The sequence below is a fragment of the Stegostoma tigrinum genome, chromosome 4 (assembly GCF_030684315.1).
Source record: "Stegostoma tigrinum isolate sSteTig4 chromosome 4, sSteTig4.hap1, whole genome shotgun sequence".
In the NCBI taxonomy this organism is placed as follows: Eukaryota; Metazoa; Chordata; class Chondrichthyes; order Orectolobiformes; family Stegostomatidae; genus Stegostoma; species Stegostoma tigrinum.
In genome coordinates this window covers 9,828,197-9,843,385 of record NC_081357.1, presented here as the reverse complement: position 1 = coordinate 9,843,385, position 15,189 = coordinate 9,828,197, and the positions used below count along the sequence as shown (strand labels likewise).

General features: G+C 41.9%; 1 protein-coding gene across 10 annotated transcripts in view; it reads right to left on the bottom strand.

Annotated features, from left to right (window-relative positions):
• LOC125452379 (serine/threonine-protein kinase MRCK alpha-like) overlaps positions 1-15,189 on the bottom strand; it is a 565,420-nt gene that overhangs the window by 27,914 nt on the left and 522,317 nt on the right. For 5 of the 10 annotated variants that reach the window (XM_048530678.2, XM_048530672.2, XM_048530674.2 and 2 more), the window contains 2 exons: positions 11,932-12,030; positions 7,867-8,083 (listed from right to left, as the gene is read on the bottom strand). In XM_048530678.2, coding sequence (XP_048386635.1) covers positions 7,867-8,083; positions 11,932-12,030 — 316 coding nt within the window. The remainder of the gene's footprint in view (positions 1-7,866; positions 8,084-11,931; positions 12,031-15,189) is intronic. The other 5 variants (XM_048530679.2, XM_059645157.1, XM_048530676.2 and 2 more) reach the window with 1 other exon arrangement.

Below are 15,189 nucleotides of genomic sequence, written 5' to 3'. Positions count from 1 at the left end.
ACTGGAATCCTCTCACTGTGAAGGTCAAACTACTATTTGCCTTCTTCACTGCCACCTGTATCTCTGCGCCTACCCTCAGCGAGTGGTGTATGAGGACACCTCGGTCTCAGCACCTCTCACTTTTCCATTCTTTTGCCATTCAGGTCATAATTTGCATTCCCGTTTCTGCAATCAAAGTGAATAGCCTCACCATTATCCACATCATGCTTCAGCTGTGAGGCATTTGTCTTCTCAATTAACATGTCAAAATCACACTAAGCTTCTCTGCATCCTCCTAACAATTCACCTCCACATCACATTCAAGTAAAGAGCCATTAATTTGACCTTTTTACCATATTTTTGCACCTCTGACCCTATTTACTGCTGTTTTTCTGTCTGTCCTTTGTTATCCCACTCTGGGTTTTGTTATCCAAACAACTGCACAGTAATGCTGACAAATGGTTTAAAGCCCTCTCCACAGCCCTAGTTATTCAATTTGCCTGGACACTGGTCTTAGCATTGCTCAAGTGAAGCCCATTCCACCAGAACAGCTACCATCTATCCAAACACTGGTGCCAGTGGCCCAAGATTTGAAACCATTTCACCCACACCAATCTAGAGCCACGCATTTATTTCCTTGACTTTATTTAGCCTATGCCAGTTTGCCTGTGACTCAGATAGTAATCCACACACAAAAATAAAACAAAGAACTACGGATACTGGGGGTGGCACGGTGGCCCAGTGGTTAACACTGCTGCCTCACAGCACCAGGGATCCAGGTTCAATTCCACCCTTGGGTGACTGTCTGTACTGAGTTAGCACATTCTCCCCTTGACTGCATGGGTTTCTTCCGGGTGCTCGGTTTCGTTTCGCAATCCAAAGATGTGCAGGTTAGGTGGATTGGCCATGCTAAATTGCCCATAGTGATCAGGGATGTGTAGATTAGGGGGATGGGTCTGGGTGGGATGCTCTGAGGGTCAATGTGCACTTGTTGGGCTGAAGGGCCTGTTTCCACACAGAATTGATTTCATAGAATCCCTACAATGAAAATCTGAAAGAAGATCAGAAATTGAGAAGCTCAGCAGGTTTGGCAGCACGTGTGGGATAAAGCAGAGTTAACATTTCGAGTCCAGTGATTTCATCATAACTGTTAGCAGCTGGGAAAAAGTAGCATTTATTCTGAAGATGAAGTTAGGGGGGTTAGTGGTGTGTGGGAAGGGGAGAGGTGAGTGGATAGGTGACGAGAGAGAGAAATTCAAAAGGGTTTGATAAAGAAGGACATTATGCTTAGCAGGTCAGGACATAAGAAAAGCTGAAGAGGTGATAAAAAGAACTAAGAGCAGGAGAAAATGGGTGAGCTGCACTAAATGCAACCATAACTTGTGATGGCGACTTTGGAGATTCTGCTTTTCAATTTGGCTCTTAACTGTTCAAAATCTTTCAGCAATCTATTTTCAAATCATAACAATGTCATTGGTACCAATGTAGACAATAGATGAGGTTCTGCTGAAATATTTTAGACAGGCAGTAAGGGAATCAATCTTTAAAGGGAAAAGGCGGGAAAGTACAGCTGAAGATGACCAGATCAGACCAGATCAGCCCTGATCTCGTTGAATACCAGAGCAAACTCGATGGGACTGGATGAACTGCCACTCTTTACATTTTGTGGTCTCACAATAGGGAAATTGCAATAGAGAGGGAGACACAAACGGGAAAAAGTTAGCGTCTGTTATAAAGAACGCAATAGTAGAACATTCAGAAATACATAACAAAATGAAGCAGAGTCAGCATAGCTTCATGATGGGAAATAATGCCGGACAAATCAATTAAATTCTCTGAGGAGGTAACAAGCAGGATAGATGAAGGGGAACCAGAATTCGGCAGATTTTTTGATAACAAAGTGTGGAGCTGGACGAACACAGCAGGCCAAGCAGCGTCCTAGGAGCAGATTTCTTCGGGGACTATCAAAGATAGGTCGTAAATCAGGTCCATTGTTCCCTGAAGGTGACAACGCAGGTCAATAGGGTGGTCAAGAAGGCATATGGCATGCTTTCCTTCATTGGGCTGGGTATTGAGTACAAGAGTTGGCAGGTCATGTTGCAGTTGTATAGGACTTTCGTTCGGCCACATTTGGAGTACTGTGTACAGTTCTGGTCGCCACATTACCAAAAGGATGTGGAAGCTTTGGAGAGGGTGCAGAGGAGGTTCACCAGGATGTTGGAGATAATGGGAACTGCAGATGCTGGAGATTCCAAGATAATAAAATGTGAGGCTGGACGAACACAGCAGGCCAAGCAGCATCTCAGGAGCACAAAAGCTGACGTTTCGGGCCTAGACCCTTCATCTGACGAAGGGTCTAGGCCCGAAACGTCAGCTTTTGTGCTCCTGAGATGCTGCTTGGCCTGCTGTGTTCGTCCAGCCTCACATTTTATTATCTTCACCAGGATGTTGCCTGGTATGGAGGGCGCTAGCTATGAAGAGAGGTTGAATAGATTAGGATTATTTTCATTAGAAAGACGGAGATTGAGGGGTGACCTGATTGAGGTCTACAAAATCATGAGGGGTATAGACAGGGTGGATAGCAAGAAGCTTTTGCCCAGAGTGGGGGACTCAATTACTAAGGGTCATGAGTTCAAAGTGAGAGCAGGAAAGTTTAAGGGAGATATGCATGGAAAATTCTTTAACCAGAGGGTGGTGGGTGCCTGGAATGCGTTGCCAGCGGAGGTGGTAGACGCAGACACGTTAGTGTCTTTTAAGATATATTTGGACAGGTACATGGATGGGCAGGGAGCAAATGGACACAGACCGTTAGGAAATAGATGACAGGTTAGACAGAGGATCTTGATCGGCGCAGGTTTGGAGGGCCGAAGGGCCTGTTCCTGTGCTGCAGGTCTCTTTGTTTCTTTGTGTTTCTTTGTTATACTCAAGACTGAATTAGAGACATTTTAATATCATTAAGTGTTATGAGGAAAAGGCAGGAAGGTGGATTGTCAGTTCAATTATGATCTCATTCAAAGGCAGAGCAGGCTTGTTGAGTTGAACAGCTTGCTTCTACCCACATCTTATGGTCTTATTATGGCCGCGGGCAACCAGTCACAAATGAATTGCTTCACCAAGTTCAAATCAGAAATGTTATCACTGCTGGGAATAGACAAACTGATGTGCTGCTCCATATTGAAATTGGACCTACAGGTACAGTGTCTCAAAATGGGAACCTTGGGGCCGAATCAGTGACAAATTTAGAGTCTGAGATAACACGCTGTCAAGCTGGATGAACACAGCGGGCCGAGGAGCAGGAAAGCTTGACGTTTCGGGTCGGGACCCTTCTTCATTTTTTTGAAGATAGCATGATAGGAGGTTATGCATAGGAGGAATAACTCCCAACATAACAGCATGGGTTAAACGGAATGCCTGACTCAGGAGCTAGAGTAGGCCATTTGACCTTTCAAGCCTGAGAGACCATTCAATAAGTTCTGGTCACGGCTCCACTTTTGTGTCTGCACCCCAAGTTCCTTGACTTAGCTTTGAATCTATTTATAGACACAGCCTCTATGACCATTTAAGAAAATTCCACTGACAAGCTACACTCAGTGAAACAAAAATGCCTAAGCTCTACAAAGGGAGAACTATAATTCTCAGTTTTCATCTCCCACACAAGAGGAGTGTCCATCTAGCCAGTCCCCTCAGAATCTTATAGAAGACTGTCTCTTATTTTTCTAAACTAATGTGGATATGGGACTAACCTGTTTAACTCGTTTTCCTAAGATAAGCCCTTCAACCCAGGAATGAGGTGAAAGAACCTGTGCAGAACCAACTCTAAAGCAATAGTTAAAAAAACTTAAAGAACTGTGGATGCTGGAAATCAGAAACACAAACAGAAATCGCTGGAAAAACTCAGTAGATGTGGCAGCATCTGTGGAGCGAGATCATAGTCAACATTCTGAAGAAGGGTCACTGGACCCAAACCATTAACTCTGATCTCTCTCCACTGATGCTGCCAGACCTCATGAGTTTTTCTACCAATTTCTGCTTTTGTTTCTAAAGCAATAGTATTTCTTTTTCAAATAAAGAGACCAAAACTGTAACAGTACAATCAGATGTAGTCTGCCCAACGTTCTGTGTCTAGCTTTCTGACTTTTATACTCCATTCTGCTTCTCGATCACGAGCTGTGCCTATATACTAACTTTAAATTCATACACCAGAAGCCATCAATCTCTCTCTCCATTCAAATATAGCTTATTTCTTTCCTATTTTTTCTGTCAACGTGGACAAGATCACATTTTTCCACATTATACTCCTTTTGATAAACTTTCGCCCATTTGCTTAACCTGTTTATATCCCTTTGCAGACTCTCTTCCTCCTTCATGTGTTTCATGTACAACCAGATCTCTCTGCACCACAGAGCCTGACAAACTTTACCTCTTGTCAAATAGCTACTGCTTGTCCATTTTGAAAGGAAGCCAGAAAAGTTCACATTTACCCATATTACATTCCCTTTGCCAAATTCTTGTCCATTCACTTAAGCTGTCTATATCCTTTTATAGATTCTCTACCTTCTGCCTCTATCTGAAAACTTACCTTCCTACCAATCTTGGTGTCATTGTAAATTTAGCTACTGTACATTACATTGCCTCATTTAAATAATTGACTGTTATTAAATAGTTGAGCACCCAGCACGGAGCATCGAGGTATTCCACCAGCTACTGCTCATCAATTTGAAAAAGACCCATTAATCCTCACTCTGTTTCCCATCAGCTAACCAATCCTTTATGCATGCTATTATATTACCCCATACACTAGTTGATCCTGGTTTGTCCCTCAGTCCCTACTTGATCAATGAAACCATACTAACAGTCCCACAGTCCTCCTTTACCTCTCCTGTGTTCAGAAAGGAATTGAAAATTATTGCCAGGTTATCTCTGTCCACAGTGAATGTTATTCACTCAAAAAAAAACTCGAATAGATTAGTTAAAAAAGTTTCATTTGTCTAAATGGCCTGCTTCTACTCTTATGTCCGAAGGTCAAAGCCATCTTGGATAATGGGAGCTGCAGATGCTGGAGAATCCGAGATAACAAAGTGTGGAGCTGGATGAACACAGCAGGCCAAGCAGCATCTTAGGAGCACAAAAGCTGACATTTCGGGCCGAGATCTTTCATCAGCAAAGGGGGAGGGGGTTTTGAAATAAATAGGGACAGAGGGGGAGGCGGATCGAAGATGGATATCGGAGAAGATAGGTGGAGGGGAGACAGACAAGTTAAAGAGGTGGGGATGGAGCCATAGAGGTGAGTGTGGGTGGGGAGGTAGGCAGGGGATAGTTTAGTTGGGGAGGGCGGACAGGTCAAGGGGGCGGGATGAGATTTGTAGGAAGGAAATGAAGGCATGGCTTGAGGTGGGGGGGGAGGAGAAGGAGGAGAGGATGGGTGGCAGGAAGAACAGGTTAGGGAGGCGGGGACGAGCTGGGCTGGTTTTGGGATGCAGTCTGGGGAGGGGAGATTTTGAAGCTTGTGAAATCCACATTAATACCATTGGGCTGCAGGATTCCCAAGTGAAATATGAGTGGCTGTTCCTGCAACCTTCAGGTGGCATTGTTTGGCACTGTTGGAGGCCCAGGATGGACATGTCATCTATGGAATGGGAGGGGGAGTTGAAATGGCTCGCGACTGGGAGGTGCAGTTGTTTATTGTGAACCAAGTGTAGGTGTTGTGCAAAGCGGTCCCCAAGCCTCCACTTGGTTTCCCCAACGTAGAGGAGGCCACAACAGGTACAGCAGATGCTATACACCACATTGGCAGATGTGCAAGTGAATATCTGCTTAATGAGGGAAGTCTTCTTGGGACCTGAGATGGGGGTGAGGGTCGAGGTATGGGGACAGGTGTAGCACTTCCTGCAGTTGCAAGAGTAGGGGTGGCCAAAAATAGAGGGCGTATTTTTAAGATGAAAGGAGAAAGATTTTAAAGTGGCCTGAGAGGCAACTTTTTCACACAGTGGGTGGTTCCTGCGTGGAATGAACTGCCACAGGAAATGGTACAGTTACAGTTGTAACAGTAAAAAGATATTTGGATAGGTACATGAATAGGAATGGTTTAGAGGGATATGGGCCAAACACAGGCAAGGTCGGCATGAACGAGTTGGACTGAAGGGTCTGTTTCTATGCGGAATGACTATGGCTGAATGGAATCCGCCTCCACCTCCCAGGAAGTGCATTCCAAATCCTAACAACTCTCTGAGTAAAGAAGTTTCTCCACATCTCACACTTGGCTCTGCTACTGACCATCTTGAAATTGTAACCCCTAAGTACTAACATACCAAATGGTAGAAACAGAATATTCTTCTTTATCCTGTCAGAATGTATAATTTTGATTGCAATTCTCCAGTCGCCGTGTGAATAATCCTAGAAAGGCCTGGAAAATCTCTGTCAACAGCTCCCCAGTTTGCTCCCTTACCTCTCCCAGCAATCTAGAATACACCCCATCCAAGCCTGATGAATTCTCTACTCAGATTGCTGCCAGCCTTTTTAGCACCTCTTCTTTACCTGTTACTGTATTACTCAGTAAATTTCCAATTAGGTTATTGTCACCACCTTTTAATTTGGTGAAGACAGAGCAAAATATTAATTTAGTACCTCTGCCATAACCCTTGCATCACTGAAGCAAAGAAAAGCTCAGCGCAAGTTGGAAGAACAGCATCTCATTTTCCGTTTGAGGACTTCTGATATAAAGTTCAATAAAATTAGGGTCTGATCACCTACTTCCCATTCCTTGCCCCAACCCCACACACCGGGCCTTGTGATTGCATGGGCTGCTATCACAACCATCTCATTGTCACCTTCTAATAGCCCACATTAGCAGCTACTGATTCTCCCAGGCTGACCTTTACCCATTCCATTGTCTGTCCAATTCTCTCTCTCTGTGCTCCATGTCCACCTATCGTTTACTCCTTCCCCTACGCCATCATCATCATATACACTAACCTTCTCTTAGTTCAAATCAGTTCTGAAGTAGGGTCACTGGGCCTGAAACATTAACTCTGCTTTCTCTCCACCTGCTGAGTTTTTCCAGTAATTTCTGTTTTTTTTGTTTCTGATTTCCAGCATCCACAGTTCTTTGTTTTTTTTTTAAAGCTTATCCTGCTTGTTTTTTTTTATGGGCTCCACTTTATACTTCACTAATCTTTTACTATTAAGTTTTACTTTCAGTGTAGCCTGCCATCCTTCTCTCACGCTTCCCGTTAGCCTTCCGTATTCCAGCCTTACCTTCTTTCCTGCATTTGAGATGCTCTTCCTGATTTGTATTGCTACTTTTACTCCAGTATGCATCACATGCCTCCTTTTTCTTTCTTATTCTCTCATCAATATCCTTAGTCATCCAGGGTATTCTAGCTTTGGACATCCTGTATTTCTCATGGGTATGTACCTAGCTACTCATGTCTCTTGAAATTCTCCCTTTTTATGCACCAAATGTGTTCCCAACTATTGGGATCCAATTCAACTTTTAGACCCCTGAAATCTGCCCTTTTCCAGCTTGGAATCTTAATCATTGACTAATTTTTATCCCCTTCCTACTTAATATTAAAACTTATTAATGTTATGATCATTATGTTCCAAATGCTTACCTACTCTGATGCTCTCCACCTGACCTGTCTCATTTCCTAGGACCAGATCCAATACAGCTCCCTCCCTGGTATGACTGGAAAATTCTCTCAAACATCGTGTTAAAAAAGGTGATTCACACTGCCATTATGTTTTGTTGGCACAAGTGGTATTTTTTTTACAAATAAAATGGTCTATCAGCCCAAAAGGATGTTCCACCTATTAAGGGAACTCAGCAACATTGTGTATGAATGTCAGTGATGTATGATACCAGGTATGGAGGCCGTATACCCCTACCTATAATTGCAGCTGACTGCGTTGTCTTAATAAGTGGCAGGGCACTGTCATAAGCTTCTTTTGGAACAAAGACTGATCGGTCCTTGAGTTTGTTCTTCTTTAGTATCCGGTGCAGCTCGTTCAGCAGTCCCACCCATTTATTTTTCTCATTTTCACTGTCGGCCAGTATGAGGATCGAACACTTGTTATTGGATGTTGATAGTTGGGAGGCTGTAACCTACAACAAATGAGGTGGTTAAAGTGAAAATCCAGGCAGCTTGAATACACAAGTTAAACCGTTTGCATATTCTTATTCTACCCTTACTTCTCAAACTTTTAACCACTCTATTAGATTATTTGAAAATTCGGATGAGACTAGCTAACTGTAGACTGGTCACATTATGTAAAAATATAACTCTGCTTGTTCAATCCTTTTTTATTCCACTGCATGGCTGAGTTGTGCTAATTCAGTTAACAGTTGATCTTCTTTGCAATGTCAGAGACTAGCATCCATTTAAAAAATAATTCTAGTCCTTTTATTAGGGATGGACAATAAATACTGGCTTAGCCAGTGACACCCACGTTCCAAGGACAATCTTTTTTTTAAAAAATGCACGAATGGTGCAGAAACTATTTCAGATAAAACTGCCAAATACAAATCTATTAATTGGTATAAGCATGTTTACAATTTAACTGATATCCCATACCACACAACACTCACACCGCTTTACATCTCCCATGCATATCAAGGGCAGCCACCCATACTGGGTAAATACTGCCAATCATATGCCAGTATCATTGGAGTTAATTACAACAGTGCTACTTATCAAACCTCTGGCTATTTGTGGCATATTTGTACATGAAAACCTATTGACTGATTGCACAACTTGAATGGCACATAACTTTTCTTCACAGAGATTCCTACTTTAATGGTAAGCCTTTACTGCAGATATCTTGATCCTCACTTTTTGCAGCATTTATACTTTTGCTTTTTCTGTGCAAGGAGGAAATCATGAAGGAAATTAATGACTCCTCAAAGCCTGTCCACCATTTACAAGGCACAAGGCATGTGATGGAATACTCCCCACTTGCCTGGATGGGTATAGCCCCAACAACAGTCAAGAAGCTTGACAGCATCCAGGACACAACAGCCCGCTTGATTGACACTACATCCACAAGCATTCACTCCCTCCACCACTAACGGTCAGTAGCAGCAATGTGTACCATCTACAAGATGCACTGCAGAAATTCACCAAAGAGACAGCACCTTCCAAGACCAGTTCTATCTAGAAGGACAACGGCAGCAGATACATGGGAACATCACCACCTTCAAGTTCCCCTCCAGTGTCTGTGGAAGTGCTCCATCATATCCACGTTAGCCCTCTGTAACAGTAAATTGCCAAATGTCACTACCCCACTTTTCTCTGTAATCCTGCATAGTTTTCCTTCAGAATGATCCAAATCAGTTTGAATCTGTCCGTGGGACCTGCTTCCATCACACTCCTCAGGCACTGGACTTACTTACTCCTTGGAAGAGGTTTTCCTCATGTTGTTATTGATTGCTTTCCCAATTACCCTAAGTTTCTGCCCACTGCGGCTTGATCCTTTTGTTAATGGAAAGCACCTTCTCATCTACTCTGCCCAAATCCTTCACTATTCTAAATGCCTCAATAAAATCTGCTTTCAACCATCTCTTCTCCAAGAGCAAACAGAGTTTCTCCAATCCATCTACATATCAGAAGTCCCTTACTCTTGGAGTCAGCTTTGTGAATCCTCCATCTGTACCTTCTCTAAAATCTTCACATCTTCCTAAAGGTATGGAACTGGATGCAGTTGAAACTGGAACAATATTTTATACAATGTTAATAAATCTTCTTTGCTTTTGTACTCAATGCTCCTATCTGATAAAGTCAAGCATACTGTTTGCTTCATTAAGTGGACTCTCAAACTGTCCTTTCATTTTCAATGATTTGTGTACATATGTACTCAGCTCCCTCTGCTCTTACACCTCTTTATATTAATTTATTTCATAACACCTCACTGCATTTTTCCTAGCATTACTTCACACTTCTCTTCATTAAATTGAAATTTCCACTTGACCACCACTCCACCAACCTGAATAGGTCCTTCTGAAGTTCAACACTATTCTCCACACAGTTCACAACAGTTTCGAGTTTCATCTCATCTGCAAATTTTGCCAAGTCACACTTATATCAGGAAGAGCAGGGGGTCTAATGATTCCAGTGTCAGTTCAGGAATAAATACTGGCTCAAACATTGGGGAGAAAGCATCTTTATGCCATGAAGTCTTTTACATCTGTCAGCTCTGACCTTCGAAGGAGTTCCACCACTTCAATCATGGAAGAAAGCAACAAACTAAACTGAAATCATTTTTATACATATATACATTTGAACATATAGCTTTATATGCAACTCGTTGATTTAATGGATGCTTAACCTAGCTTCTTCCAGAGTATCGTTTTGATTTTGAGTCATTCTAGACACTAACTATAACCTGGTAACGACGAGGTGAAACTGGCCCTACAAGGTGGTTAAAAATGCCTCAAATGACAGTAAATATTAACAAACAGTTTAAATTTTGGCATGTTTTTGCTGCTAATATTTATCTGCTTTTACAGTTGCAAAAATATCTGGGTCAACATGACATCAAAATACATGTAGCTATTTTAAAACTAATGTATTTTCATTCCAGAATTGTTGAACAAAATGAAACATAAATGTTTTCACATTTAGGATTCCACTGCTTCACAATGACATAACCACATGGGTTAGTATTTCCAGTCGTTATTAGTACATGCAACATAAAACATAAGCATTGCACCTTATCTAGCACAGATATGGTACACTGAATGGCCCCCTCTTTTTCTGTAAGTGCTCCCATTCTAATATACTTCATGGAGGTTAGGGTTGCAAGAAAAATGTAATTCAAATAACCTAGCTTTTGTCCCATTATTTACAGTACAGAGGAACTAAATGTGTCCCCCCTGTTTCCCCTTCCCCCATTATAATGAGTGTGATTAAACCAGCTAGTAGTGAACCTAATAAGGCTACTACTCCCAAATTAAACTCAGTTTTACAGATGAACAGTTGAATCCACCATTGAGCATTATGACTGCAGGCCTGACAGAATCATGGGAACCTCTCCTCCAAAACATGTCTTTGCAGGCTCAGTAATAGATACACTGCTGGACTGAAAAAACTTGAAGCTTTTCCATCAATATGCCCAGGGGTTCAGCAAAGATCTTTTAACTGGTGCTATTCTCCTCCTACAGGAATGTAGGTTGAGGAAAATCTATGGCCTTGAAAAATATACATGATTAATTCGAGGAGCAATTTACTTCCTCAATTATGGGACCTCATTTATCTGTGCCTTAGTTGCCTGCACTATCAATTAATTTGGCAGACATCAGGATTGATTGGCTATCTGGAATTAGGGATCACAAGAACTCTTCACAAAATTGTTCCTGGCGTGTAGGCATTGTTTGCAAGGCTGCACTAACTGCCTCATTCTTAGTTGCTTGAACAAGTGGTGATAAACTACCATAATCTTTGTGGTGATGATGCTTTGTACACTTGCATAAGGCAGGAAAATTCTTCTCACTTTCATAAAACTGAACATATGAGATGGACGACTTTAAACCATGCACTGAAAGGGAACTTGGGATCTTTCATTATGTGGCAATTTCTGGTATCATTCTTTAAAAAGGGTAACTGTATTCTGGTTAGAGTTGCCAACTACAGCAAAGCTGGATGTTTATCCATGGTTAGAGAAGATAACTTGAAACATTTCTGTTCACAGGTTGTATAGTCACATTGCACTTATAAAGAATCCAAAATGAAAAGTAAGGAAGCACAAAGACGTCCATGAAGTATTTTAACAGATACTTGCTGATTTGAAGTTCTTTCATGGAGAAAAGCAAGAGAAGCATTATATTCAGGTGTTGCAGTGGGTAAGTAGTCCTTAGAGGGTCTACATCACCAAGGAGTACGTACCGATGGATGCAAAGATGTGGAAGAGTCATCTCCATGAGGAAGGAGCAATATTAATTGTACAGAGTAAAAATACCTTAACATGTGTTGCAGTTTTACGGTCACGTGCGGAATGGAGTTTCGGGGTCTGTTTTATGGGCCCAACCCACCTACCAGGTTCTGCTGTAAGCGGAACCTAAAGCACAGAAGAGAAAAGCTACATCAGCGGTCTACCTGTGAGTAGGGGCTGAACTACACAGTCTTTTCGCCAAAGGTAGGCATCAGAAGTGGAACAGGGATTGATTCAGAAAGGGTTCTGAAAAACACCACCATCTTATACAAAATATTGCTACTTGTCACAGCTAGTGTAGATAGGTGATTGGCAATGTAGTTCTCAGGCAATAATGAGAACACTCTCAATCGTCTCCAAAGGAGACCAAGCAAACAATAAATTGGATCAGGCAGCAAGCTACTGCCTGTAATGATGGCAGCAGGCAAAAACAATTCAGTGGCAAAAATATTTTACCTGAGGACAGAACCAAAATCTATCTTTGTTAGGACATGCACAGGAAATTGGAAAGAAATGATATTCGTGCACCATTGTTAGCAGAGGTGTTGTGGCTCAGCATCAAACAGCAGCAGTGTGTATTATGCTTTTAGCTTCTTGCCTCAGCTCATCAATAACACACCCATATTGGATCTACTGGCCTCACCTTTGAGAATTATTCCATATACACATACCAAAATATTATCAATACTCTTAGGTCAGTTACATTCAGGAAAGTAGGTACAGGAAAAGGTCTAACTAAATGGGACAATATAACAAGTGATTGAGTACGGGTGTGAGCTAGTTCCCATACAGCTGATTCTCAAGCTCTGAGAAAGGGTGAGCTTTTGGCCATCTGGTTTGCCTTCTGTTTCCGAAGTTCTGAATGACTATCATCTCTGGTAGGAACTTTGAAACACGATTAGGAATATAAAGAAAAATTAGTAATGTGTTTTGTAAAAAAATACATGAAAGGTAAAGGATGAAAAGAAAGTTAGGGAAAATTGAGAATGAAAAGGAAAACTTCTTTCATGGAGATGGCAGGGTCAGAAAAGATGCTATTGATTTTCGTAGAAGTGTAAGATTTTGAGAATGAAAGGGTACAACCGGTGGCACTGGTGCAATTATCTACGTAAATTCATAAAGAACAGCATTATACTAAAACATCAGTGAACTCATAATGAAGGAGACAGTGGGACTCCAACAGCATTTCAGTATTCTAGGCAAGTCAGGCCAGAAGTGACAGTTTTCACCACAATCTCTCAAAGCTTTGGATCTGGAAAGGCTGCTTATCTGATAACCCCTTCAGTGATAGCAAGAACCGCAGATTCTGGAGTCAGAGATAACACAGTGGGGAGCTGGAGGAACACGGCAGGCGAGGCAGCATAAGGGGAGCAGGAAAGTAGTCGTTTTGAGTCAGGACCCATCTTCAGAAAAAGAAGTGTCTTGACCTGAAATGTCAGCTTTCCTGCTCCTCTGACGCTGTCTGGCCTGCTGTGTTCCACCAGCTCCCCACTGTGTTATCTGTCTAAGTAATACACTGGTTGACAGAGGGATAAATTAGGGAATAACAATCCACCCAATCTAACATGTGGGTAAGCCTTAGAGGCAATAATAGAGCACAATAGGAATTCAGAAGTAAAAACAGCTAAAAGTGTCAGGCAAGGTGATTAAAAAGTGCACGAAGGATTCTTAATTTTATCATTTGGGGGTTTAGAGATAACAGAAAGAAATCTGATCGGAGATTTTAAGAAATCATTGGGTAGACTGCAGACAGAATACTCTATTCAGTGTTTGATATTTACTTTAAGAAGACTCTCCCCCTAAGGCCAGTAAGAGGATGTAGAAGAGTTTCAGTGCAAATTAGAAGGCTTTACCAGGGCTTAAAAAGTTAAATTATGTGGACAAGTTTATTAAGTTGGTTTGCATTTCTTCAGTGTGGAAGATTAAGGGATGATCTAATTGAAATATTTAAAATAATTCAAAACAGTAGTTACATAGAAGCCTTTAAATTGGGAAATCAAAAAGAAGAGAAAATACAGATCAGTCATGATCTGAGTGACGGAGTAATCTTTAGGAGCTGAATGGCCTGTTCTTGTTTCAAGTGTTCTAGTGACATTTCAAAATCGTGGCAAGTGACAGAAACTGGGGCATTTTTATTAGAATATAGGAAGTTCCACGGCGGATGCAGTGGTTCATGCTGTGATTCATTGGCTGACATTGCAGTTATCTACCTGCTAGTAAGAGTATGAATCTTTTTCGTCACATTTAGAGTATAGAATCAAGGGGTGGTATGGGGGCTTTAGGGCAGCACATTGGCTAGCCCCACTGCCTCATAGCACCAAGGACCTGGGTTCGATTCCAGCCTCGGGCATCTGTCTATGTGGAGTTTGCATGTTCTCCCCGTGTCTGTGTGAATTTCTGCCAGATGCTTCGGTTTCCTCCCACAGTCCAAACATGTGCAAGTTAGGTGGATTGGCTGTGCCAGAGATGTGTGGGCATTAGCTATGGGGAAAAGCGGGATTAAGACGATGGGTCTGGATGGGGTGCTCTTCGGAGGGTGAGTGCAAACTTGTTTTTTCCACACTTAAGGCATTCTGAAGTAATCCATGACAAATAGTTGCCAATGACAGGACAACAGGCCTTCAGGTATTCACGGTGCAAGCAATGATGGTAGGATGATGAAACTAGGAAGGAGAAAGTATGAACCATGGTGCAAATAATTTTTTTTAAGCAGCACTGACATAAACCTAGGAACAATTCACCTTCCTTTTTGCCATGGTATATGACATGAAAGGAATCCAGGAGTCACAGGAAATAAACCTGCTATCATTTCAGAGGTCTTGATATGCTAAGATATTAAGTCTGTAAACAATGTGCTATTTGTCATGCAGCCAAAGCAAGGAATTTACAGTTAAAGTAGGTCATTTAACAGGCACTTGAGCAACAGCCACTGACAGAGAATGCTTTGAGGAGTGATGCCTTACACAGTGTCACAAAATGGGAAGATGTAGATACATGTCACACAAACAAAGGACGAAAAATGTACAATCATGTAGGACTCCACCAACTCTAACATGTAAATATGAACTCTAATGCAGCAGGCTCCCATTTCCTCAATTCAAGAAGGGCTTTTCCACCTTGTTTTATTGAAGTAAAATTATCCACTATATCAAAACAGTACATGTGCTTAGGACCTTAAGTGGCAGTCCTGACTAATACAGTTTGGATGAATCTGCCTCTGACCTTCATAAACGTCAGGGAGGATATTATCGTGTATTCCAGCATGCACCTCGTAGCTGTCCCACA